The sequence below is a fragment of the Paramormyrops kingsleyae genome, chromosome 4, assembly GCF_048594095.1.
Source record: "Paramormyrops kingsleyae isolate MSU_618 chromosome 4, PKINGS_0.4, whole genome shotgun sequence".
Classification (NCBI taxonomy): domain Eukaryota; kingdom Metazoa; phylum Chordata; class Actinopteri; order Osteoglossiformes; family Mormyridae; genus Paramormyrops; species Paramormyrops kingsleyae.
In genome coordinates, this window is record NC_132800.1 from 35,539,529 (window position 1) to 35,565,868 (window position 26,340).

General features: G+C 48.1%; 1 protein-coding gene and 1 long non-coding RNA gene across 6 annotated transcripts in view; one reads left to right on the forward strand and one right to left on the reverse strand.

Annotated features, from left to right (window-relative positions):
* Positions 1-1,343: 1,343 nt before the first annotated feature.
* Positions 1,344-26,340, reverse strand: part of LOC111845832 (5'-AMP-activated protein kinase subunit gamma-2-like) — a 33,546-nt gene continuing 8,549 nt past the window's right edge. The window contains exons 2-15 of one of the 5 annotated variants that reach the window (XM_023815514.2): positions 23,013-23,304; positions 14,087-14,271; positions 11,406-11,454; positions 8,373-8,482; positions 6,449-6,530; positions 5,651-5,709; positions 5,142-5,187; positions 4,950-5,004; positions 4,477-4,603; positions 3,795-3,960; positions 3,654-3,691; positions 2,890-3,036; positions 2,492-2,585; positions 1,344-2,397 (exon numbers count right to left, since the gene is read on the reverse strand). In XM_023815514.2, coding sequence (XP_023671282.2) covers positions 2,366-2,397; positions 2,492-2,585; positions 2,890-3,036; positions 3,654-3,691; positions 3,795-3,960; positions 4,477-4,603; positions 4,950-5,004; positions 5,142-5,187; positions 5,651-5,709; positions 6,449-6,530; positions 8,373-8,482; positions 11,406-11,454; positions 14,087-14,271; positions 23,013-23,304 — 1,482 coding nt within the window. In that variant the 3' untranslated portion in view covers positions 1,344-2,365. Of the gene's footprint in view, positions 2,398-2,491; positions 2,586-2,889; positions 3,037-3,653; positions 3,692-3,794; positions 3,961-4,476; positions 4,604-4,949; positions 5,005-5,141; positions 5,188-5,650; positions 5,710-6,448; positions 6,531-8,372; positions 8,483-11,405; positions 11,455-11,713; positions 13,086-14,086; positions 14,272-16,379; positions 17,327-20,915; positions 22,022-23,012; positions 23,305-26,340 lie in introns of those variants that run through there. The other 4 variants (XM_023815518.2, XM_023815516.2, XM_023815515.2 and 1 more) reach the window with 4 other exon arrangements.
* LOC140588826 (uncharacterized) lies at positions 19,810-21,019 on the forward strand. Its single transcript, XR_011990031.1, has 2 exons — positions 19,810-20,131; positions 20,652-21,019. It is a non-coding gene; the product is annotated as an uncharacterized lncRNA (long non-coding RNA).

The window sequence follows — 26,340 nt, forward strand, 5'->3', positions numbered from 1 at the left end:
GTCATGAAGGAACAGGTGAACAGGTGTGTCTCCAAACTGTTCCTATCAAATTGGAAGCATAGAATTGCCCAAAATGTCTTGGTATGCTGAAGCATTAAAAGTTCCCTTCGCTGGAACCAAGGGGCCCAGCCCAACCCCTGAAAAACAACCCCATACCATTATCCCTCCTCCCCCAAACTTCAGAGTTAACACAGTGCAGTCAGGCAGGTAACGTTCTCCTGGCATCTGCCAAACCCAGACTCCTCCATCAGACTGCCAGACAGAGAAGCGAGATTCATCACTGCACAGAACACATCTCCACTGCTCCAGAGTCCAGTGGTGGCATGCTGTATACCACTGCATCCGACGCTTGTCACTGCACTTGGTGATGTGAGGCTTGCATGCAGCTGCTCGGGCATGGAAGCCCATTCCATGAAGCTCCTGGAGCACAGAGCGTTGGCGACTTTTACACACTATGCACCTCAGCCCTCGGGGACCCGAACCAACCAGTTGAGTCTGTAACGTTCTAAACCCAACCGTTTGGTTGAAACAAAATGTTAGTCTGGATTTTCCTTTCCGGACCACTAGTGTGGTGTCAGCCTTGTGCGATTCCTTTGGCTGTTTCCCAGAGGACCCTTAGACTGGAGCCGTTCCTTTCATTTCAAGGCCTCTTCTGCCTTATGACTCAACACTGCCACCTTCAGGGTGTTTGCAGCCTCTGTTTATATCACAGCTTACTAGTGATATAAGTACGTCAACTTAGCTTTTTCTAAAGCATAAGTAAAGTATGAGGTAAACAGTATGAGGTGAAGTACTGAGGCCTGCAGGAAACGCATGCAGATCACTGGCAGCATAAACACATACATACAGTGTATCGTTAAGAAAACGCCAATAATTGTTTTAATTTCTGGGGTGGCAACAGGGTGCCCTGTGGGTGGGGCAGTGGTTATCAATGCCGCCTCACACCTGCAGGACTCAGATTGGAGGTTCTGCCAGGGTTCCGTGTGTGGAGTCTGCATGTTCTAGGTTAATTGGAATTACCAAAACGTGCCCTGTAATGGGTCGGTGTTCTCGACCTTGTTACTGTCGCCCCTGGTGACCCGGAATAGGAAACTGTTTTAGAAAATGGATGGATGGTATCTTAATTGCCAAATATTTACTTTGTGGTTTGTCCTACTGCTTATTGTGTTCTCGCATACGCTCACGCAACTATATTTGTATATGCAGTGTCCATCAGTCTCATTCCTCCTCTCCTCCCCTGTCTATCCATCCATCTCTGCGTCCATGTAAGAAATTGCCAACGTTATACGTGAAGACTGCCTTAAAAAGCCGTTCCTGAAACCAGAACAAACAATACCCAGCACTATTTTGAATACATTTAATTTGCTTTTTACATTTAAATAATCAGATCATGCACACAAAGGCCATCGGTGCCTTTCTCATGGACAAACGGTTGTTTTAGCGTTAGCGTTAGCCTTTTCAGACAAGGTGGTACTTTGGTAGCACAGCGCGTTCACATTACCCCTGCACAGTTTATTTGGTATAAAAACAGACAAAGTCTCAATAAATGTTAAAGAAAAAACCCACCTCCCGTCATTGTGTTTGACAACATTCACATGCCAATAACATTCATTCAATGAAAGTACCCATCTGACACCACAGTACAACTTACACAAGAGGAAAAAGCAAACGGTAAACCAAACTTACGTTTTCGTACACGGAAAATACACTTTTATTCCGGTCACTATTAACCTTTTATTTACAGTAGAAGGAACCTGTTATTTACACTGCAGCAGGATTTTTTTTAAATTACCTTATGCATGCTTTGAGTCCATCCAACACCAAACAGGTGGCTTTCTACTCAAAAAAAAAAAAAAAAACAGTACGCAAAAATAAAGCTTTAATATTCTTTCTTCACAGCATGTCAGAAAAATCCTCAGTTAAAAAGCAACCATCTGACTATTAAAGTTCAACTGGCATCCAATTTTGGTTTAAGACCTTCAACTTCTGTTCAAGAACAATGTATGCGGGAACTCTGTCACATGGGTGCCGCGTGAAGGGGATCGTGGGAAATGTAGTTCTTATGGGTGCCATCATTACGTCACCACGTCTTCTGGCAGCTATATTGAAGAAGCAGCTCATTTTCCCCGGGCTCTCGCTGCTCTGAGCAGAACAGACTGCCCCTCCGGTGAAGATGACACCACCACCGCAGCTCCAAGGAGCCCCGTGACACCGTTACGGGGGATGGGTGATGCTCTGGTGCACGGTGACCCCTCCCCCCAGCCGTCCACCCTGTGGCCTGGCAGCAATGGCCTCACTTCCCAGCGCGGCGTGGCCTCCGCCTAGCCTACCACCCGTCCCAGACACCCCACGGCTCTGCCACGCCTCATTCGGCTCCTCCCTCCTTCCGGCTGGTGCCTTGGGAAGAGCACAGAGACACACAGGTGCGTAGGTCAGCCTCTGCCCACACGAGGGGGCGGAGTCTGTACACACACACACAGGACAGCCTTACCCTGCGGCGTCAGCACCAGGGCCTGTAGGATGTCCGACAGCGAGACGATGCCCACGATGCTGGCACCTTCGTCCACCACGACCAGCCGGTGAACCTGCAGGACGGCCGGAGGGGGGATTAACGAGGTGATTTACCAGCAGCCATGGAAGCACGTGACCCCAACCCCCTCCATAGCCTGCACTGCGTTAAAAACCACCATTACACTATTAAGTAATATAACTCAGCTCGACACAGTAATACTGCTACAGACACCAAACTGCAAAGCAGATACATGTCCAGATAGCCTCGAATATCATAGATACTTCCTTTCAAGCAATGTAGCTAAATTTCCTCTAGGGGGCCCCGGCAGCAGGACCTTCTGGGACTAACCCCGCTCCCCTGGCTCCCCCCCGGCTCACCTCGGCCCTGACGATGCGGTCCACGATGGTCTCCAGAGTCTCCAGCAGGTGGCACTTGACCACGCCCTCGAAGTACTGGGAGCGGTGCTGCAGCGCCTGCGTCACGCTCAGCTCCAGGTTGTTGTACGTCTTCTCAGTGGCCAGGTTCTGCAAGCGATGCCAGTCATTTCTCATCGGGTTTTGTTTTTTTTCTTGGTTCCTTCTCTGCCGTGATTTTTACTATATTACTTTGCGATATTACTGGTTACATTACACAGAAATCCCAGCGTATGTGGTCACCCGTAATCAAATCGATGATAGTAAATTATTAGGAAACGACCCTGTCTTCAATCCCTATTGAGACCAAAAGGCAAAGTGCAATCCTATGCAAATCACCTAACAAAGACTGAGCAGTCAGGCTGCTACAAGGTAGGATGGTCAAGGAACTGAGTTATTCATCACCATTGTCTGGTTCCAGACCTTTTTAACCTTGTGGCTCCTGCCTGGCTGTGATCAAGCGTGGTTTATTGTCTTAGACTCTGTAAAAAGTGTGGTATCACACACAAGATAAGAGAATAAGGTTGAGATGGCTGTGTGTAACATCTACTGAACCAGCAAGCATCATCCGCAGATAATCCTCATCCTCCCAAAGAGAGCGCCTACGGTGTGGTTCACTGCTTCAGGCCAGACACCTCTCGCGAATGCAGCTTCTAAAATCTCTCACTTCTATCAACAACATATCGAGATGCCTCGACAAAATATAAAGATGAAAAAAAAGTACTTACTATGACATCAAATTTGGAATAAATATCAACAACTTTCCCTGTAAGAAGCAATAAAAGCAGATTTAGGAACAAATCTTCCGAAAGCCCAAGGATAGAGGCGTAAAGCGTCTGACAGTTGCCCGCTGGCCCTCATGCCCCTACCTGAGTCATTGACGACAGGAAGGGCCGACACCCTCCGCTCTACAAACACGTTGAGCGCTTTGATGATGGGCGTGTCGGGGTGGATGAAGGCAATGTCCTTGTAGGTGCCGATGCCCAGCTCCCCCAAGGTACACTTCATAAAGGCAGGCGTGGGCATCTCGCACACCTGGGGCAGGTAAATCAGGAGGGGGCAAGAGAGTGCGTGGGTACAGGCCAAGGCTAACGCTAGCCAAGGCTAATGCTAACGTCGGTAAGCAGCTCGCGTTCTCGGAAGGGCCATGAGCAAAGGCTGATATTACTATGGGGGCCCCATGACAGTAATTGGGGGGTTGAGGTTGCTGTTACACTAAGAGCACCACAACAGCGCCATCAGCAGGTACAGGGTGGGAATGTTTCAAAGGGAGGAGAAACACAGGGTGTATCAAACGTGTGAGCAGATAGAGCACATACACACACTTTTTTTTTTTAAATGACCACTGAGGTCAGCAAAAGGTCATGCCGAGCAGTCATTTCATTTGCATCCACTAGGGGCAGTAAAATGTAACTCTCAGCCCACGACCTTTTGACCCATGAGTTCCAAAAATAAAAGCATATCTGTGATTCCGCCAGGGGGCAGCACTACCCGCCTCCGTCCCCCCCCCCCGGCGTCGCAGTGCGTAAACGAAAAGGGCGTCTCACTCACGAAAAGCTGAAGGAACTTGAGGATCCTCTTGTGGGTGAGGATGTAAAGTGCGTTGCCGGTGACGGGGTCTATGACGGGCAGCCGGTGGATTTTGTTCTTGATCAAAGACTGCACTGCGTCAAACAGGCTGCAAGACCCCAAAGAGCGTCAAACTGGGTATCTGAGTCACGGTCCCTGATCAGATGTTTATTCGCCTTATTTTGCAGCACTGACTGTGTTTGTTTTAAACCACTCAAATGCCTACAGGGATCTAACCAATCAGCTGCACCCACAATGCACCAAACCAACCCTGCCATTACCCATAACGACTCACTGGGTGTGTTCCGGTCTTGTTTTAGAGTAAACACGACTAAAAAAAGGACAGCCATATTGCCAAACAAACTCAACACAGCGCTTACACAAACAGATCTCATGGAGTTCCTGCAGCAACCTCATGTAGTGTTCAGAAGACATGGCGCAGAGAGAATCATTACCTGGCATCAGGTGAGATGTTGACTAATGGCTTAAAGGTTTCTTGAAGATAAAGCTCTGTAAGGAAGGACAATACATCATCAACAGCCTTTGCAATGTGACACTGGCCCAACCCCCCTGAACATTCCAGGTCAGGACTCCATGTTCATCCTAATAATAATAACAACAACAATAACAATAATAAAAAGACTAACCTCTCCAAGTCTCAATCTTATGCTCCTCCAGCTCATATATTTGTACCTGGGGGGATATTTATAGATACTGAAATTCAAAAATAGATCACTGTGAATACAGTTTTGTTAAAAAAGCATGAACAGTCATTCTTGCCTACACACATGCTCAATGAGAAGGTCATCGCTTTAGAAAAGCCCTCCCCCCCCCAAAAAACGTACAAAAAGTAACAAAGGACACAAATGGGGAGGAAAAGGCTAAAAAATAAGCTTGGACTTCAATGCCCCCCCCCCCCTTGGACTTCAATGCCCCCATCTATGGAGCAGCCAGAAATAGTCGCTCTATTGACACAACAGAGCGGGAGGTTTACAGTATATTTTTAACCATTGAGCATCATCAATCGCACCGAGGACGCAGGGCCTATAAAAGGGAGACTTTAAAGGCAGAGATGACATGATCCACAGGATGACGTGCGTGACGGAGCTGCTTTAAAGGGCACAGGAGCGGCCCTGCAGGAGGCTGTCTCACGTACCATAGGAGACTTGTAGTATCTCTGCAGGATGATGATGAAGTCGGTGATTGTCAACATTCCTGAGGGCAGGGAGGAAAAAGGGCAAAGGGCAGTGGGGGTGGGGGGGGGGTCACAGATAAATATTATGCACCCAACACACCAACAACTAGGCAGAACCAACTCTGATCATCAGTAATTAGACTTTTAGAGGTTATTTAAAGGAAATGCCGCCCTCTACTGGCCAAAATACAATATAAAATGTTATATTCACGGGAAACTTATTCCATAGTAATGAAACTATGAATACTTCACCATATCACCTAGACTGCCCTTTACCTACTCAGAGCCCCAAGGGCTCATGGGAAATGAGGATTAGACACGTGGAAGCAGAGAGGAGTAGGGGGGGGGGGAGCATGTCGTTAAATTAAATCATAATACAGGAATGTTGTTCTAAAACCTGAAAACAGATGACTTAGCGGGAAGGAATTTGGAAAGTGCCAACACAGGGATTAGAAAAATGAGCTCTCACGGGGATTCCATTAATAGGAACACATATGCCCCAGGTGGTGACAGATGGTATAACAGCACAAATTTTCTTCATTATTGTTACTCACAGAATCGTTTGGCTATTGAAGAGCGACTGCTGGAAAGATGGCAATGTATAGGCTGAGTGAAGGGTGACCACAACAGAGAATTCCTACCGAGGTGCTACAATTACAGAAGCATCACTAAGGAAATGGATGATCATTAACCAGCAGTGTGCTGGTGCGTAGAGAGATGCTGTAGAAACAGCGCGGGGAGGACGTCCGGCCTGCATACCCACAAAACTCTGCTTCCTCGTCTCCCACAGCGGCGCAGCTCGGACCCCGTTGGCCACCAGTGCAAAGAAGGCCTTCTTAACCTGCGGCAGACGAGGAGAAAGATCACCTTACACGTCCCATCCTCCTGAAGATAACGTATCAATTTTCCCCGCCCGTGTTCAGATCTATTCAGAAGTCCATTTCGAAACGTTTTCCTTTAAGAAAACTGACACCCCTTAAGGACGACACACTTGCACCGTAACCTGGGAAACGCGTCCAGCTAACTAACCCACTCATCTCCATCTTCAGGTGAACCCAACTGACTCGGTGCCTTTTCGATGGCATGGCAACCTTCTGCACCAGTTACTTAAACATCGGACTCAGACCCATGGAGGTGTGCAGTTCAGAAGAACGTCTACATCCGGAAAGCATGCAGGTTCAAATCCCACGGCGGGCAGAGTGATATCACTGCTGGGCTTTTGAGTAAGACACTTAATCCCAGCTGCTCCAGACGTGCTGGATGTTGGCTGACCGTTATCTCTGGCCACATGCTTTCTTCGCTTGTACTTCGCTTTGGTAAAAAGCTTCCGCTAACATAAAATGCAACATCACTCTTCAATACATCCACAATGCTACCACTATTCCATTTGTACGATTAAAAAAAAAAAAACTCTACAAGGAAAGCATGCACTAGTCAAATAAATGTGACCACAGGAGCATTAGATCCAAGCTCTGCCTTTAAAAGGCCATTAAAGAATTAAATAGGGTCTGACACAGACACGAGCTGCCCCTGTAAATTAGCTCTCGAGTGAGTGCCATTGTCCCACTCATATCATCTCAAATATATATGAAGGGCTCTTTTCTCAAGAGAACGGCTTCGTTCAGGGATCGGGAATACGAGCATCTCTAGCTTTTGTTCTTGTACACGGACTGATTGAAATTTTACTGGGGGCGCCTCCTTTTGTGGGCCCCTTGAGACCGGCCTGCATTTCTACGTGGAGGCGGAGATCAAACGCCCCACCCGTGCACTCCTTCAAACGCAGACACGAGCCAGCCGGAGCAGGGGGTCCGGCAAGAAGCTGGAGGGAGCGTCCGTCTCGGAGCCATGAAATATTCAGCGCCGTCGGCCAGGCACTGGGCGAGAACTTCTACGGCCAAAGGGGGAACGAGAGAGAAAGGAGTTTCCAGAGAGGCTTCTTGTGATGGCGACTCTACACGCGACTCTACACGCGACTCTACACGCGACTCTACACGCGACTCTACACGCGACTCTACACGCGACTCTACACGAACTGGTAGACCTTCCTGCTGCCATACGCAAACTGCCAACATTGAAACGAAACAAGCAGATTTCAATTCAGCTTCACGGTCACCTTCTGGAACAAAACTGAACACAAATTAAGACCTGCACTTAGGGGCAGAGCCTCCCAGATCTGGCACCCAGGACAGCATTTTCTTGTGAGCAGAACTTTATATTAAACCATTAGCAGAGCAAGTATTACACTGCAATACTACAGAACAATCAGTTGTGTTAAAAAGTGGACATATCAATAATCAAAGTCATGCTATGGACAAAACAGAGTCTATAAACCAGCAGACCATAGAGGGAGCTACTGTCACATGACATTGTCACATGATGCTGTCACATGACTGTCAATAACATGATGAGCCAAAAGGAGCAGAGCAGTTCTTCACAGGACTCCATGACTTTAATTCTAATTCAGGTCTGAGAGAACGGCACTAACAGACCAGCTAGGCTCTTCTGCAAGTCAGTTCAGTCAGACCTGCAGCCACCCCTTTGTTAAGAGACAGCTCTGCTGGAAAGAGGGTTACGGTGAGTCAGCATGAACGTGTCGTGATTTTAAGCATCTATACAGGCTGCTGCGAGCCACCAGCATGAACGCATCACACATGGTCGATCGTAAACCGACACCATTACCTACCTGCAATGTAGTGTCAAAAACGACCAGCTTCGAGCTGGTCGGAACGATATCATAGCATTTGTGGGATTTCATAAACCGCATGTAAATATCACTCTCTGGCTCTTCAACAGCTGCAAGAGGAAAAAGAAGAAAAAAAAAAAGGAAGTTGTCAACAAGCATAAATTCCTCGAGCACGCTGAATAGGGTTTTTTTTTTGGGTCATCACAAAGTACAATGATCAGAATCTGCTCTAATAATAATGACATCACATCTTACTGAAGACAGTCACTGATAAATGGATTTATAAGCACTTTCCTGTAACACATTACAAAATAGCCTGATGTCACGCATAAATATTGTCAGCATCTGTTCTTTACGAAGAAAGGCTGGGTGCGATTATGTTAAGACAGTCACAGAAAGCGTGCCGTGCAGATCAGGGGAGTTTGACTGCAACCCCCAGCAGCATCAACACTACCGGAGTCTCTGTATGTGAACACATACATGTTTGGATATAAACACTGAAATGTCTTGCTAGGTGTTCAAGAGCCTGGGGGGGGGGGTTGTTTGCTCTGCACTGCGAGGAATGCAGGGCTCACTGGCGCTCAGCCAGCCTGCCTCAGGCAACGCCTCAGCTGGAGACAGTGCGAGGGGGGCCTGTCCGTCCGTGTTAATGCCTGAACAGAATGTGTCACGTCAGGGGCATGGACGGAACAACCAGAAAACGGCATCTTTCAAGGAAAATGACGTGGAGCCTCAAAGCTGGACTGGGAACGGGGGCTGATCGAGGTTCTGCTTACCAAGCACACGTGAGCATCACGCTAAAGCCACGCGTGTGCTTAAAGCCGAAGCCAAAACAAGACCTGACCAGTCCGGCTCAGAACCTGCATCCTCATTAATACATCCATGGCTTAAAATTCCCCTCACACCCCTTGCAGACTTTCCTGCAGAACAAGTTCAGCCACCCCGCTGTGGAGGACTGCAATAAAAAAAAAAACTTCATGGTGAACCTCATGGCCCCAGATCAGATGTACTTTTGACTTTGCTCTAGAAGGGTGCATTTCCACGAGCCTGACTCAGACCGGGTTTGGGAGGTGATCTGGCATCCCTGTAGAAGAGTGCCTACTGAATAATATTTAACGGAAACTGAGCGGCTTCCCTGAAGCGGCCGTCAGCCTTTCCAGCGGGCCCGCCACACTAAAGTCAAGGATCCAAGTTGATACACAGAAGCCCTCCAACTGATGGTAATCTGTAGAGTTACCCTGGACTTTTTACAACAGCACTGAGGGGGAACCACAGTCAATGGCTGAAAGTCCACAGCTTTGATGTGAGGCGGATGAGGGACAGTCAGCGATCTAATAGGCTACCCTTCGTGAAGATCCACCAATCACACAGCAGTCCTAAAACAGCGGCTGGTTGTTGGCAGGTATAAATAAACTGACAGTTTCATTGCTTTGTACTTGATGGATGTGTTAGGTTAAGCACCATACCTCTCCCAGGATTGGAGCAAACAGCCTTCAGGGTAAGGTCACGCCTACCCTCTACAAACACTTCCCAACATCGGTGCCCATTAACCCTGACACAGCCCTGAAGCACTGTGTTTTACAGTAAGCAGTGGTACTATAGATTGTGAGTCTGTAGTTTGACTTATGTAGGAGTAGGTTGTCCTGTACACATAGTGTCGTGTGTGCGGTTTAGGCAGTAGGTGTGGTTATCGAAAGAGACACTTCCAAATGCTGCATGTATCAAGTTCCAGAACGGACACTAGCGCGTTAACGCTTCACAAATGTTAAGGCAAGACCTATGGGTTTTATGTTTAGAAACAAAATCACCAAAAATCACCCCCAAATTTAGGTCATCTAGTACTAAAATTGCACTAATACGTCAGTTTATAGCAGTAGAATTCCAGAAGCTTAATCTTAAATTTGTAAAGTCTTGGCAGCAAAACAATACGCCGATTCATTTTAGCGAGGAAATGCGATTAGCTGCAAAATTACTAAATCAATGCCCTCAACAAAGGATTAAACTTCCATTTATCTCAATTAAAGAAAATGACCCTTATTCGTAACACAATGCTTTTAAAATGCCATATATATGCTACCTTCTCGGATCTAGGAACATTAAAGAGAAGTCACGGAGAACAGTGTGTCTCATGATCTGCTGAATAATGCTCTCATCCCCTTATTATGCGGGTCATCTTCTCTAAACCGTATAACCAGAGCGCAGCATGGGGCTGTGCGCTGCAGTTTAGACTGGAATTAATTACGATAAAGGTGTTTTATCCGCAGCGCGGTCCGGCAGCGGCGGACTCCCGATTGATGGCGATGTCATCTGATATGACGTGGAAACGCCTCCTGGAAGGGAGAAATCCCACTTTCCCCACAACCAAGGATCCCATTTATAAACAAACACCAGCGATCAGGACCAAAAAAATTAAGGTAATTTAAACGTATTACTCCCAGCTTTAAAAAAAAACGATTTAAGAAAACGCGTGCCGTGTGTTCACCATGCAAAAAATAAAAACGTTTAAAACAACTTTAGTAATTTACATAAACATAAGAGAATATATTCACTGAAAGTATATTCTACAAATAATCACTTATTAGGAACGATTACTGTTCAATATTGACCCTCCACAATAATACATTTACAATAGTACAATAATTTAAAATACTGCAGTTGTCATTCCTATCATCGGACTATACGTGGCCAGCCAGCCCGAAGGTCTTGGATCATCTGGCGGTTTTTAAAACATGAATGACTTAAATTGCATCTCAGCCAGATCAGCCCGGTGTACTAGAGGAATCCCCTCCCGAAGCGTCACCCCGCGCGTGAGCTATGCACTGACGGTCATTCCCGCGGTTAACCGCAAAATTAACGCTCTCTAAAATCATTAGTCGCTTTTCCAAAACACACTAGACGTATAAGGTATGTTACAACGCGATCGGCGATAGCGTTAATTCGATCATTGATTTTTTTCCTCCAAAATAGCAATACATCCTCATTAATATCGTAAAGTTTGCATTGATGCACCAGATACAGCAGGCTTAAACTCACCTTCATCTAGTTCAAGTTTTTCCAGCATGCCTTCAGCCGAATCGGGAACCTGTAGGTAAGAGGCGGGGTACAGAGTCAGCATTCGGTCAGGAAGGTTTTGCCCCCTCGGACAGCCGGACAGCCAGGCATGCGTGGGGGCGGACAGGAAGCCGGCGGACAAAGACGATGCGGATACACGCTGCTTTTGATGTCCAAGCAACAACGCCGCAAATCATTTATTCAAGGCGCACACCGTAGCCAGGACTCCAAACTCATACATTTAAAGCCAGCAAGTTCTTAAAGTGAAAGTGCCGACTGATGATCCATACCTCTCATTTATACGATCAGTACAGCAGATTGATTTTAATCCGGCGATCGCAGCTTTTGAAGGACAAATCCGGTGCAGGTGATATCCCTTCCACGACTGTTCCTTACATGCTCCAATACGCGCACATCGTACAACTTCATATGCAAAACGAAAGTGCACGGACACACATACACCCCTCGTGCAATCAGAGTGGAACATTCCGTTTCCATTTTGCTGCAGTAACGGCGAGATCCCCGGGCCCTGCCATAGGAGTGGAGGGGGGTGGCACTGCCCGCGCCGCACGGGAAACCCCTTTTCTCATCTCATTATTAATACGGCCGCGGAGAAGTTCAATGCAGGAATTCCCGAGCGGGATGCGTCTTGGGCTTCCCTAATTCTCGTTTACGTTGGGCTTTATGTGGCCATTTAATGATTATCAACAATTTCCCTTGTTTTCATTATAAATACGGCGGTGAAGCCCCCTTTTCCTTTCCATATAAGGAAAACCCCAAGGTTGCCTAGCAGCAACAAGCCAAGGATTTCCCGAACGCCCTCGCCGCATTACATATCATTAGTGTATGAAAATAATCAGTTATTGGTTTCCGAGGATACCTCCTTGTGGAGCGTGTATGCTATTAATTTAACACTGATTACAATGCATGCATGTAAGTTTAAAATATGAAGAGAGCAAAACGGTTCTCTCGAATCTGTGTCTGACATAACGAAGCTTCAGTCCACCGTTGCAGGTAAATGTCAATTCAATGTACAAGATTAACGCAGTGCCCGCATTTCGTTCTTTGAATTAATATTCTATCACTCGAGTCTTGATTGAAATTAACTGGCAAGACCAGCATTGAACTATGTTATATGCTAGGACTCGATACAAAACGATAGGTTATATATGCATCAGATACCTGCCTCACCACGAAAGCGCAAACATCAAACTCTGCTTATGCTTAATAGCTTACTAAATCATGACAGTCTTCTGATAAAGAAAATATAGCTATAATATTACACTATGGAAATTCAAAATCGTGTGTGTGTGTTTTTTTGTGGCCACGTTTTTGTGGGGACATTTTTCAGGCGCAAACAATATAAAACAATTTTACAAAAACCTCTGAATACAGTCAAATAGCTAAAACATGCAAAAGTCTCGTATTTTGTTTGGTTACTTATGGTTAAGGTTGTGGGCTGGGTAGGGGTAAAGGTCGTCATAGTTGGGATTAAGGTAATGCCCATAGAAATGAATGGAGAGTCCCCACACTTGTGTCTGTGTGTGTATACAAATGGCATTAAATATGAAATCCCAGCAATCAGCACTGTACCTGAAAGCCCAGCTCCCATTATAAAATGCCTCATATTTGCTCTGGGACAATCCCTCCCTCCAGCATAACTCAGTCATGGCATCCCAGGCATCAGCCAGTTATCTTACTTAACGCCCTAGCCGGTCCTCTGGGAGAGATCCGTCAGGATTTCCCAGATGCAATCTACAGACGACTGCGCAGCGGCCCAAGGGGATTGGCTACGCTACGCTACATCCACGGGCAGCAGACCGGGGGCTTGGAGGCGGCTTCTGAGTCCCCAAACTGCTGACGCCGTCAACCCTGGTTCTCTTCAGTATTTCAAAGGGGAGCCACAACAACAGTGCCTGGAGCCCAGAAAGACTATGGTGTCTCACTTTTGCTTTAATGACTCTGAAATCAGATAAAAAATCTGCAATCCAACCACAAGGGGGAGTAGCAGTAACTAAAAAGTGTTTTTAAGAGCATGTCGACCGTATGTGAATCAGGTGAAGTCTTTTGGTTAGCACTCCGTGCACGTGGCCTTCTCGGACCACGAAGCCAGCGCCGGAACAGCAGTGACACCAAACAGACTGGTTTGGTTTGCAAAACCTGGAGAAGAAAACAAGCGACTTCCTTCGAATGTTAAAGCTGATCTTTTCCTCTGTGTGCGTCGACGGGAAGCTCTTTCGCAAATGGGACACGGGAAATGAATTTCCGGCTCGCCAGTCAGACACTAATGGCAGACGGGCAGACAAAGGGATGGCGATTCAGCGAGCAGAGGCCTAACCGAGAACCTGGGGGCATTAGAGAAGCGGAAGGGGACGGTGGTATCACCTACAAGTCACATCAAAACAATGGGGCTGTGTGCATCACTGCAGGTTAATCAGCCCATTCAATTCAATTTTTCATATGACATCTTTCACAGCAAAGTCTCCCCAAGGCACTTGAGAAGGGTGTGTGGCAATCCATTATAGGATCGTTTATACAGAACGGTGAATGGAACGAGGATAAAGGGAAGACCAAAAGTAAGAAAGACAGAAGACAACGCCCATGTGACATGATACCAGCCAATGGCATTTGTTTCCCCAAATACATGCTGGGCGAATACTTACCAGCCGGCCGGCAGAGGTACAGGGGGGCCGCTTGGTGATAGGGGGGGTGGGGGGTTGGTCAGTGTCGGGGGGCGGAGCTTGCGGCATCTCAGGTTGCTCTGCCTCCTTCTTCGCAGTTTCCAGGGGGAAGGTGGACTGTCTGATGGCTTGGGTCGGGGTTGTGGGGGGAGAGGTGAGGCTTGCAGCTGTAGAGGAGAAACGCAGGCCAAGGTCACCTGACCACAGAGCATCACATGACTTGACAGGTTCACACTCGTTTCCACCCAGAGTTGATCTGGATGGAAGATGGTGCATCTGGGCATAAACAGATAATTCCTTCAGAAAGGGGGACCACTGAGGTGTAAACAAAGAGCACATCGAATTAGTCAGACGTGAAGGTGGAAAACCGGCCCTGAAGCGGAAACGACCCACATCAAACCTGCGGGGAGAAAGGATTTTATGATGTTCCGTTTTGGTCATTAACACTCGGCTTGATGGCTCGCTATCTGCCACGGCAAATCTTTGGCTTATAGCTTAGCGAAAAGCAAGAAAGGGGTCCGTATGGGCCCAGAAAGGCCAGAAAAGGTCACACTGCTAAGGCAGGATCCGCCACGGGTCATCAACAGCCTTGCAGCACTTCAGCCCACAGTGAGAACCGGACATAAGGGTTGTGCTGCACCAGACATTTCAGCTGAAGCAACAGTTTCTCCCTGCAGAGCCTGTGTGACCAGCTTTGGCGAAAATCGCTGAACTGAACGTCACAGAGAGCGCCGCGCCGAGCGCCCACCACAGACATCCCGCTGAGGCACTGCCTCTGAGGCAAGTCTCTGCCTCTGATACTCCCGTGACATCAGAGTGATGTCACAGACCACAGATGCACCTCCGTCCATCACATACAAGGGCTTGATCACCTGTGCTACTGCAGATATAATCAGGGGGGGGGGGGCAGTATGAACCATCGGGGTCAAACCATACCCCTACCCCCCACTTCATAAAATTTAGTGAAAGAGGATCCAAGGTGACATTTTATCAGGAGGCCCAGAATTTGCAGTCACATCCCTGGATATAATGGATGTATATGTGGAGGAAGGAGTCATTTTACTTATATATTTTTTTTATACAGCTTATATAGCTTTGCACCACTAGTTTATTCCGATCGTGTGAAGATTATAATAATTATAATAACGAGAGTTCATATTTTATAAGTCCTTTATAAGATATTTCGTCATTATTGAGCCTTGGCGTTAACTTCCTTCAACCAGAACAGCCAAACAAACCAACCCACCTCAGGGGATTTTCCCTCTCAAGGAACAATTTTCCACTTTGCAGATGGAAAAATAGCATCAAATCGTCAGTTTGGGGCTTCTGAGGAAACGGAACATCAGCATCGGTGACACCTTCAGCTGTAGCTCAGGCGTAAGGTGGCGTATCAGAAGAAACGGATCAAAGCCTGACGGCTCGCGGGGATGTCCCCGTGGCTGAGGTGGATTCAACCACCTGCATGGCCTTGCGGGCTGTTAGCCACGCTGCCGCTCAGGCTGAGTGATGGGGAATCGCAACGGGGAGACTCACTTGCAGGACCTGTAAGGAAAGTCCCACAGCATCAAGAGGCCAGGGAACGGGAGCCAGCAGGTTTGGGCACTGGACAGAATACTGCAGCTGTCCCATGAGAAGCTGACCTGAACTGCCCCATTGAAATATACACCAGGGCTGGCAGTAACATCAATAAAAATCTTCATGTCCTGCAAAAAGGGTTGGATTTCCTTTGGAACGTTCCCTGGTGTCACCTTATTGCCACATATCTGGGATCCCTGTATCGACTAGCAGAACCCTGCTACCCGCTGCTGTAGGTAACCATGCACCGTTTCCATGACAATGCCTCACCCCCCCCCTCCTCCCCCCACACCATTTCTGACCCAGTTTCAGAGCCGGGTTTCTGGGAGGTGGCATGGACCCGACGTTGACGGGATATGTCTCGACAACTTCGGACTTGCGGGCCGGAAATATCGATCTGAATGTTTTCCCCGAGTCTATTCGCCGCATCCGAGAACGCTCTCAGAGGCTGTCGAGTACCATAAACTGCGGTGGGAATTAATGTCTTCCTCTCTGGGGTTTGTACACGGTAATGCTGCAATTTGTCATTGGCAGCGAAGGAATTTGTCAGAACTGATCTGGAAACTAAAATACTATATTATATATATATATATATATATATATATATATATAGTAATAAACAAATGCACAACACACCCAAATGTTCCATAACAACTCCATTAAATTCATGCTACTGGATTTATGAGAATTTAATACTTACTGTGCCTTGCCCCTGTGTTCTCCCTCTGGATGTTATGCATTTAAACTACTTTAGTTTCAGCCTTACGGATTGTGGAGTGTGCCGCTTGCCGGCTGGTTAATCACTCATCGGTAAACACGGTCACCTACTTGACGGCTTCTGTTTTCGATCTCGAGGGATTCGATCGCCTGGCCCTTTTTGTTTTCCGATTTCTTCAAACTGCAGTGGAGAGGCGAGCATCCCGTCTTGATCCCCAGTCAAAATTCGTCGCGTGGTTAGTATGACTGTGCAGGCCCGGGGGATGGAGGTTCTGGAGCGTGTGACTGCGCGCTCGCGATCCGGGACAGAATGTCCGGACGGCTCGGCCAGGAGCGGCCGGCTCCTCTCCGCGCACCTCTGTGTCCCTGCTCATATACCGTAACGCGCAGATCTTGCCAGTCTTCCAACCCTGCGCTTTCGGTCAGACTCCCCGGTATGACCTGCTCTCGTGGCCGCATGGACCAGCGCTGTGGAAGAAGCGGAGGACGGTACAGCTTCCCGTCGTACTGATCGGTGCAACATGGCCTCCCGGCGTTCATTATATGCTTAAAATTACCCACTAGAATCACGTTACTCTCATCATGGCTAAGGACAGCAGTTGTACTTCTAAGACCAATCTTCTCACTTGTGGTTAAAAATATCACTCCCCCCCCTCCTCTCTCTTTCTCTCACTCCATTTTTCTCAGACACCAAACCCCAGCGACCTTCCCACACCGCGAACTGGCCTCATGTTGTGGACTAAGATGGCCCCGTCCTCCTGTTTAAAACATCAGCCTGGTCTTTCTGTCAGCGAGGTGGCAGTGTGCTTCAGAATAGACTCCAGGTGAAATTCAGGGCAAGATCAGGTTAGTCGGGACCCAGAAAAAACAGACTGGACACAATTTACGGTGTAGACTTCTACTCTGGGGTCTTGTTAAAAGTGCTGTGATCCTCCATACAAGTTTTCCAGTATTAAGTCCCCCCCCCCCCCCCCACCTACCTGGGCCAGGGGGCTGCAGTGGTATGCAGACCTGTCTGCATTAGTCTGGGTCAGAGCCACCAATGGGTAATGATGGCACCTGGTAAACCAATAACCTCTTAGTCTGCTGCCGATGTCCCTCCCCTATACCATGGCGACCAACAGGAAAGCCAATAGGAAGCCAGCACATATCTCGCACTCTTGTCTGGCTCCAGTTAAACCTCTGACATTCCCTTTCCTCTGGGGCACTTGTGAGGAACATTGTCTAGCCGGAGAGGACTCATCACGCCGAGAGATGCAGGAACCCATTCGGGGCCAGAGTGACAGGACTGAAACCTCGGCCCCCCTGGTTCTAGGCCACGTTCTCTCATGACGGTTCAACACGTTTAACCAGACAATGGCAGGTCCTTACCGCCCACGTTCCCTCCCGAATGCTGGGTCCCACCCTGACGATATGCAGGCGCATGGAGAAGAACAGGCCAGCACAGAGTCCGGAGTCGTTTAACCAGCTGCTCGTTTATTAGTTTTCAGTGGAGCAGAACCATCAGGAGATGGGCAGTTGCTGCGTATCAGTGTACGCAGAAGTAATTTGAATGAAATAGGAAGATAGGAAGCCATTTTGGCCTATTTATCATTTGAACAAGTACGAGAACAGGTACAGAAGAACATATTTTTATTACACACACACACACACACACACACACACACAGATGAGAGCAAGGCTTCCAGTCTGAGCACAGGGTTGTCCATCCACCCAGCACCCCTGGAGCATTTTTCAGGAGGGGTTTAGGACTTTTGAACCAGCCGTTCATCGACACAGAGGCCTAACCCGCTGAGTCACGTCGTTACCAAAACGATCATCAGATATGCTAATTGGGGCCTGAGCATGACTCATTTCCGAGTACATCACTACAACGTTTACGCTTGTAACTCTCACTTGGATTGTCAGCCAATCGGGGCCAGGCTTGTATCTGGGGGTTAAAGGTCACAGGGTGGGGCACTGTCTAGCCCGGGCCCAGTCTTTGAAACACCGTGGCATTCCGCCGTTGTGGCTTACAGACGGCTGTCAGCTTACAGTAAATCTGCCAGGGCATCTATTTTAAACATGCATGGCTTTAGATGGGGGGCTGAACTACAGAGCCCAGAAATAACTGCATTAGATCAGCCTCCAGGTGGTCGATATTAATAATGGAATATCCTCTGTCTTAGGGTAAAGCTATCTGGTACTTTCCGACTCGAAGGGAGAAGGGATCAAAAAGCCAAGTCCTGCTTTACGGCATCGCATGGCTTCGGCAGAGTGGCGCAGAGTCGCTGATTACGTAAGGACAGAGCCAGAGGAGCATGCTGGGGTTTCGCTGATGTCACCCCGCGGCACGGAGCGCCCAGGATCCGACCGCTGCTGCTACAGCTGCCTGCGACTGGCAGAGATTTCCAGCACGTTGAAGGGAAAAAATGCCAGTAAAACCATTCCTTCATCATTTAAATCAGGAGGGAATGAAACACCTGGAACATACGGTCTTGATGGGTTTGAAATGAGAAACAAAACTGTAAACGGCACCAAAAAATGGTTGCTGGAGGCTGTGGACTGAGAATGGGACACAGGGAAGTGGTTAGAGTTACAGCCCAGCCCAGCCTAGCCAAGCCTAGCCTGGTCTGGTTTGCCCCCCCAATCGCAGCTGGCCGCACCCACCAAGCTCCTATACCCTGCCCAAGCTACAGCTCTGCATGTGCCTGTAATAAAACCTCCCGTTACAGGAGCCCGGGTCCCGCGTGTAGCTCTGCACAGCCCCTTGAATACCCCGGCTGCATGCTCATGCCCACACAGCCCCTCCTCTGAAGCCAGAATACCCCTCTCTAATTTGTGTAAAAAAAAAAGTACAAATAAATATACCTCAGTCACATAGCTGGCCATGGGACCTCGCTCTGCTAAAGGTCATACCCACGTATGAATCCCTCAAACTCACCTACAAGCCCTCCTGCTGACCTACGAAAAAGCCACTATTCTCAGGCAACCGCTATACACCTGGCAATACGAATACATGAATTATTATTTATTACAATTACAATAACACTGCATATAACTCATCATTTCGTTCCTGGAAGAGGCTCCAGAAATAAAGTTCATGTGTCACTGCACTTTTAACAGACCATAACATCAGACAGCACCCATAGATTCTGGGTCATAAAGCTCCAGGACGATATCTACTGATGCATACCTGTAGTAACCACTGACACAGAGGCGAAATCACCCAAGGGTGGTGCTTTTTATACCACTCATTTATGCATAAGACGTGACGCAAGACAGCCAGCGCAGGTACGCATTAAATTTCACCAAGGATAGGAGGAAAGCATAGCACGCGTCGCTAAAGGCCGAGCCAAGGAAGGTAAGGGGCGTGGCCTGCATGGGCGTCCCTGTCACTCATGCTGCGACTTATGCAAGTGACTCTCCTGAGCCAAAAAGGACTCTGAGGACTCAGAGAGTGGCGGCGACACGTATCGGCATCGCTCTCAGAAAAGGCGCCCGACCTGCAGTGCCATTTATGACCAGAAGGTGGCAGTAAGGCTACAGCTAAATCTCGAGCCAGGTTGCAGCAGAGCCTTGCGAAACGCCTCTCAAGTTCCGTCTGAACGAGCAACTGCCCGCCGGTTATGAAAGCATCACGTTATGACGGCGCATTAGCAGAAAACAGCGACAGCGGGGAATGGCGCTCGTCCCCATCACAGTAAGACAGGCAGGGTGCCACGTACTGTTCAACCAAAAGGGGGCCCTACCCAGGTACCTCAGACCACCCCCAGCAACCGGATATGGGCACATTTAGTAGTATGGTTTTAAGGGCACGGACACATCTGGAAGGACCCTCGGGAAGTCGCGATTAGCTCAGTTTACAAATGGGCGAATCAGAATGAAAAGGCGGTGGCTGGCAGCGTGATACTGACAAGCGCAAGTGTTTTGTAGCTGGAAGCTAACGGCTATCGCTTTCACGGCAGAGCTTTCCGGGCGCAATTCGAGCCCGGCCCGGAGATGCCGCGGTGTCGCCACTCAGCTCACCGTTACGCGACACGCTGCAGCCACTTCCCGTTTTTGCGAAACAAGTCGCGGTGGGGGTGGTGGTGGAACCGGGCCAATTGCATATTCGTGTGACTGACAACGCACCGGTAACCAGACACACATCCCTTCGAGTGAAAACGCGGAGCCAAAACACGCTCGTGTGCGCGCCACTGTGCGTGAGCTTGCTCGCGTGTGCTTCTGTAGCTGCAGGTAGCATCACCCCCCCCTCCTTCACTGTCCATTTCAGAACGCTTCCCAAACGAGACTAAGAGGATCCCAGACTTCCAGCCAGGACGCTGAAATCCCAGTCGCCCCGGGAGCCGTCTGCCCGGCGTGCAGCGGTACGCTCGCTCGGCTGGCGTTAGCGCGCCAGTCACGAAGCGTGTGAGTCACACCGCGGCGCACCGCCGGCAGGGGCTGAGTCACCGCGGTGCGGAGAATCTGCTGCCACGGTGACGGCCTGTGTGAGGGAGATCAGGCAGCATGGGCTCATGGGACAGACCGTACTCACGGCAGCAGGTGACGGGACCGGGCGGCGATGTGCAAGAATCACGGGAAATCCATGCGATGACTGATTAAAAATCATTATGCACATAAAAAATTATCTAAACTCAACCATATCTGCTGTATATTACATGAGGCCCTTTGAAATAAAACAGGAACAAAGCTGACACATAACCAACCCGTGACCTCCCTCTGGCCAGTGAGCCCATGACCTTTGACCTCCCTCTTCCAAGTCAATGCAGAGAGCACCCATGACCTATGACCTCCCTCTGCCTAGCCAATGCAGGGATAGCCCGTGACCTTTGACCTTCCTCTGATCAAAAGGTAGCCAATGAAGTGTCAGGCATTCATGCGTAGAGCTGGCCACGCAGTCAGCCGCTGCGGACACCGCGGAGATTCCGGCACATTCTCACAGTGATGGAGAAATGGGGGCCCAGCTCGACCCCGCAGACAAGCCTCCCAGACAGATCTCGCAATGATGCTAGATGCCTTATAGTCCAAAAAACCTGCCCTTTATGGACAGACACCTAACTTCCCTGCAAAGCATCATGGGTACTGAGGCAGTATTGGGGAAAACAAAAAACATCTGTCGGCCGCCGGCTGGAGAAACCCCCTCATTAAGAATCACAGACGTAACGACTTCCTCGTGGAATATGATTAGTCATAATGCAGCTTTAAAAAGTTAATTAGGAAGTGCTCCGAGGGACGACTTGGAAGCGGGTGCGCAGTAATACCGGGTAATGAAATACAATACGGTGTTCTGGCGCCGCTCACCGCGCGCGGTGCCAAGAGCGGAACGCACAGGGCTGCGGTGTGTATTTGCTGAAAGACTGAAAAAGGCAGCAGACGTCACGTGACGCACCGGTCGCCACCCCGGCAACCACTGCTGACCTACTGAGCACGTGCAGGGAAAACATCTGAGGTGGGTGGGTTCAATCCAGGCCTCAGGGGGTCTTCTTCGCAATGTCTGCCTTTGCTTTTTATTAATTCATCATGTACCAGCAGCTGCTGACTTTGACCACGCGGTCCAGGGAGGCCGACCGGCTCCAGGTGCCGCGGTCAAACCGAGTGCGACCCAACACACTGACCTCCGCATCGGCGCAGCAGGCACCAGCGCACCGCAGCGCCCAACTTGGCAGGCAGGGTAGCGCCGCAGCATCCGATAGCAGCAAGGATTCAAAGGGGGGGGCGGGGGGGAGCTCATCGTACCTGCCAGACAGCATCGATCGCGAGCGAAACACGGCTCCGTCCTCCACGGAAAACTGTCCATTAACATTCAAGCAGGCCATTAAAGGCACCATATTTTCAAAATGTAATTAAAAAAAAACACAACATAACCAGAATGACATCAAAGACACCAGTCTGGCTTTCTTTGTTCTTGTTAGTTTCCTCAAGGGATCGACATAGAAAGCAATTAAACAGGGAAAAGAATCTGAAAAGCATGATTACCACATCAGGCGAAATGGGCAAACATTAAAAAAAAAATAATAATAACAACAATCTCCGGTTCCTGTAGCCTCAGCTGAGTGAAACCGAACCCGTTTCAGAAGAAAATAAGCCTCTGGTTTGTCTGGATCTCCTGGGCTGGGATTGAAGCCCATTTTGGCCAAGGGAATAGGCACAATCATACCTACATTTTCATTTCAGGAAAAAAGAAAGCATCTGCTGATTTCTGCACTGCATAGCAATTTGCTTTGTAGAGACTTTGAGGAGTCAGAATAAACCCACATTATAAAATCGCTCTAACATCCTCCTTTTGGTTTCAGGGACAAAAAAAAAAAAAAAAAAACAGGAAGCTGACTTTCGTTTTGTGGTTGGTGACTTTGTGAAAAAGCTTCCACATAGCATGGAGGCAAAACACCACGGTCGCCAAATGAATTCTGTATTTACTATTTAATCTCGGATCTCCCATCAATACCGTAAATCACACTGAACATAAAGCTTTCAGATTCTGTCATGCACACAGATATGTCACCTGAGCTTCTGATTTCTGGACTGTTGCCACCACTCTCTGAGTCCCCAGAGTCCTCTTCAGCTCAGGAGAGTCACCTACACAAGTCACAGCGTGAGTGACAGGTACGCCCATGGAGGCCACGCCCCTTACCTTTCTTGGCTCGGGAGAAGAGCTTGATGCTGACGGGTGAGGGGGAAGGGGAGGGGGAGGAGCTGGAGGCATCCCTGGAGGCAGTTCGGAAGATTCCACTGAAGCTGAAACGGCGGGGGGACTTGGGCGGTGACTCCTGGTACGGGGGTGAGGTCGGGAACAGTGTCCTGGGGGAGTCCGGGCTGCCAATACACCCAGCTGGAGCAGTCAATGGGCTGGAGAGCTGGGGGCTCAGGGGCCCTCTTAGGAACCCGGTTTTGGTAGGAGTGCCCGAATGACAGCTCCCCTCCGCCTACGAAAAAATGGAAGAGTCCATGTTGGTTCACAGCCAAGTCCAGGACACTCAAGTACCTGCAGAAGATCTGACTGAGCTCAAGACTAAAAACACTATGTGGGGGGGAGGGAGGGGGGGGGGTGACCACATTATAGAATGTCCTAGATAGATGTCTTGGGTGCATTCTATATCTTTGTTGTTCTCTTGCACTGTGGTTTTTACATGAGCGATTTGGATGAAATCCCCTCTGCAAAAGCCACACAGGGAAAAGCAGGGTAAGGTTTTATTTATTGCACAGTTACAGGCTACAGGATACTAGCGACATCACTGTTAAAAACCTGTTTGGCCCACCCTCTGCTTGACATTATTATTCCAAATGTGTTCATTATAATCACCCGGGGAAAAAAAAGAAACAATTGCAAGAGGTCATGGATCTTGTCCGCCCAGCATTCAACTAGCATACAAATTTACCTCCACCCTGAAATCGCTGTCGTCTTTATTTAGGTCAGCATTTTCGGAGAAAACTTTCGGCCGTACCAGGAAAGTTTCCACGATCTGGTCACGAAGTCTCAGGGACCCGTATATGAACGGAGACTTTTTAAACACCGAGTGCTGCACAGCCTTGAGAAGATGGGGAGCAGGTGACACTCGCGCCGAACCTCTGAGCGTCTGAATGCGGATCCCCGAGCTGCAGCTCGAGCTGATGGCGACCGCAGATACTAACCTTGTGAGGCGGCATGACAAACATACTTCGGCGATAGCAAACACGTTATCTGAAAAGCCACGGGGGCGTGAAGGATGCACAGGGCGGCCATTTCTCTGTAAAGTTCTTGGTGAAATATTTCAGACATGCGCGGCGGGATTAACCTTGAGGCCGCCGTGGTAGGGCACGACAGGCGGAGACAAAGGGCATTCATAGCCCAGACAAACAAGCAAGTTCTAACTGACGGCAGCACCACAAAGCACGGTTAGCTTCTGTGCCTAGGCTGAAGGATGTTGAATGCAACAGAATGCATTCTGTGCAAAGGTCTGTGGAACAAATGGCTGAAGTTACGCACCACGGTGCCAGACGTCACACGCATCCAGAACACTGCAGGCCCAGTACCCAGGTACCACAGGTGAGGAGGGCGGCATCGGCCAATGCATTTGATACTTAAGAGATAATTCTCAGGAAAATAATGAATCAGCGGTTATTATTATTATTCTATCCATCCATCTTCCAACTGCTTATCCAGGTTAGGGTCACAGGTGGGGCGGCTGCCTGGGATCAACTCTAGGCCCCCCGTGACCAGGATAAGCGGCTAGATGATGAATGGATTATTAAATGCTGACAAGCCGATTTTGAATCCTGGTGACCAAGTAGACGGTATTCCCCAGAGTGCCATCTATCTAGGTTTCTAGCGGTAAGTTGCTACTTCTGTGAGATTAAATATGGAAGCTCCTTTTGTATGTATGGCTTTATAACATCTACATTATGTATAAGGCCCTATGGACAAAGGGCACTATAGCACCACCATAAACCCAACCTGTGTATTTCTCTGACCTAAGTAGCGGAAGGAATATTGCACCATTACACCAAATTAAATGATTCTCAGTCATATACAAGAGTAATTATAGCCTGCTGAAATTTGATTGGCTGTTGTTTGATGAGCAGACAAACTTTTATTATATGATTTGTTGGGACATCTGGCCACAAACACGCACACAAAGTTTAATCTTCTTTTGTCCAATGGTTGAGTTCTAAGCTATTTTGAGTTATAGTGCCCCCATTGGTTGATTGGTCGCCTTAGAATGTCATACCAACTAGACTTAGCAAGTTTGGTGGGAACTGGATGGTCATTAAGTGCAGAAAGGCCACGTCCAAGAAACGAACTGGTCTGTAGCATCGGAACAATTACTGTGACCGAAATCCCACAGACAGTTTTTTGTCTAAATGATCTCAGAAGTTGCAGTCCAAATTTTGTGTGAATCAGATGAACAGTTCAAGACAAGTCCAAAAAAGTAGACTTTGCACATTTTGCAAATAAAGTTAAATATCCAAAGGGTGGAGTCTGACAGTCTTATTCGCAAATATGACTGCATGCAACCAAAGAATGTGAAGAAAAGAGAATTTACTTTCTATGACCTGCAGAGGGACTGTTGCAGCATGGCACCAAATTTCGTGATTTTCGGTCATATATATATATAATGGTAATTATAGCCTGCTGAAATCTGATTGGCTATTTCAGCCATGTTTAATGAGTAGATAAACTTTTATCAAATGATTAGCTGGGACTTCTGATCATGATTACATATACAAAATGCCATTAGTCTTTGCCCGATGGTTTCCGAGTTATAAGCTATTTTGTGTTATAGTGCCCCCTATTTACAAAATTTAGGGAGTGGCTTAAGAATATCATACCAACTACACACAACGAGTTTGGTGAGAAAGGGTTAGGGTTCTGTTGATGGAATAAAATAGGTCATTAAGTGCAAAAACAGGCCACACCCAAGAATCTTCTTTGTCTGTAGCATTGGGACAGTTCGCCTGATCAAAATCCAACAGACAACTTTTGTCTGTATGGTCTCAAGATGCTACAACTCAATTTTTTTGTGATTCAGATGAACAGTCTAGAACAGTCAAGACTAGCTAAAAATCTAAGTAGGCGGAGCTTCATAGTATTATATATTTGCTGGCATGAGCCAGAGAATATCTGGATTTTTTTTTCTATGACTCACGGTTCCAGAGATATAGGCCAAAATGTAAATGACTACACTATAGCGCCACCATCAGGTCGATGTGTTTGATTTTGTAAGACTGAATAATGGGGGGAATTCTGCACCACTCCACCAAATATGGCGTTTATACAGTTTCTGCTTCCCATATCATTATATTGCTGCTGTTGCAGCTGCTGCAGAAAAAGGAGAAGGAGGAAAAGGAGGAGAAGAAGGAGAACAAAACAAGGAGGAGGGGGAGAAGAAAAGAAGAAGAGGAAAAAGGAAGAGGAGGAGAAGAAAATTAGAAGGCGGAGATGAAATGAAGGAATAAAAAGAAAAGAAAGAAGGAAAAAGGAG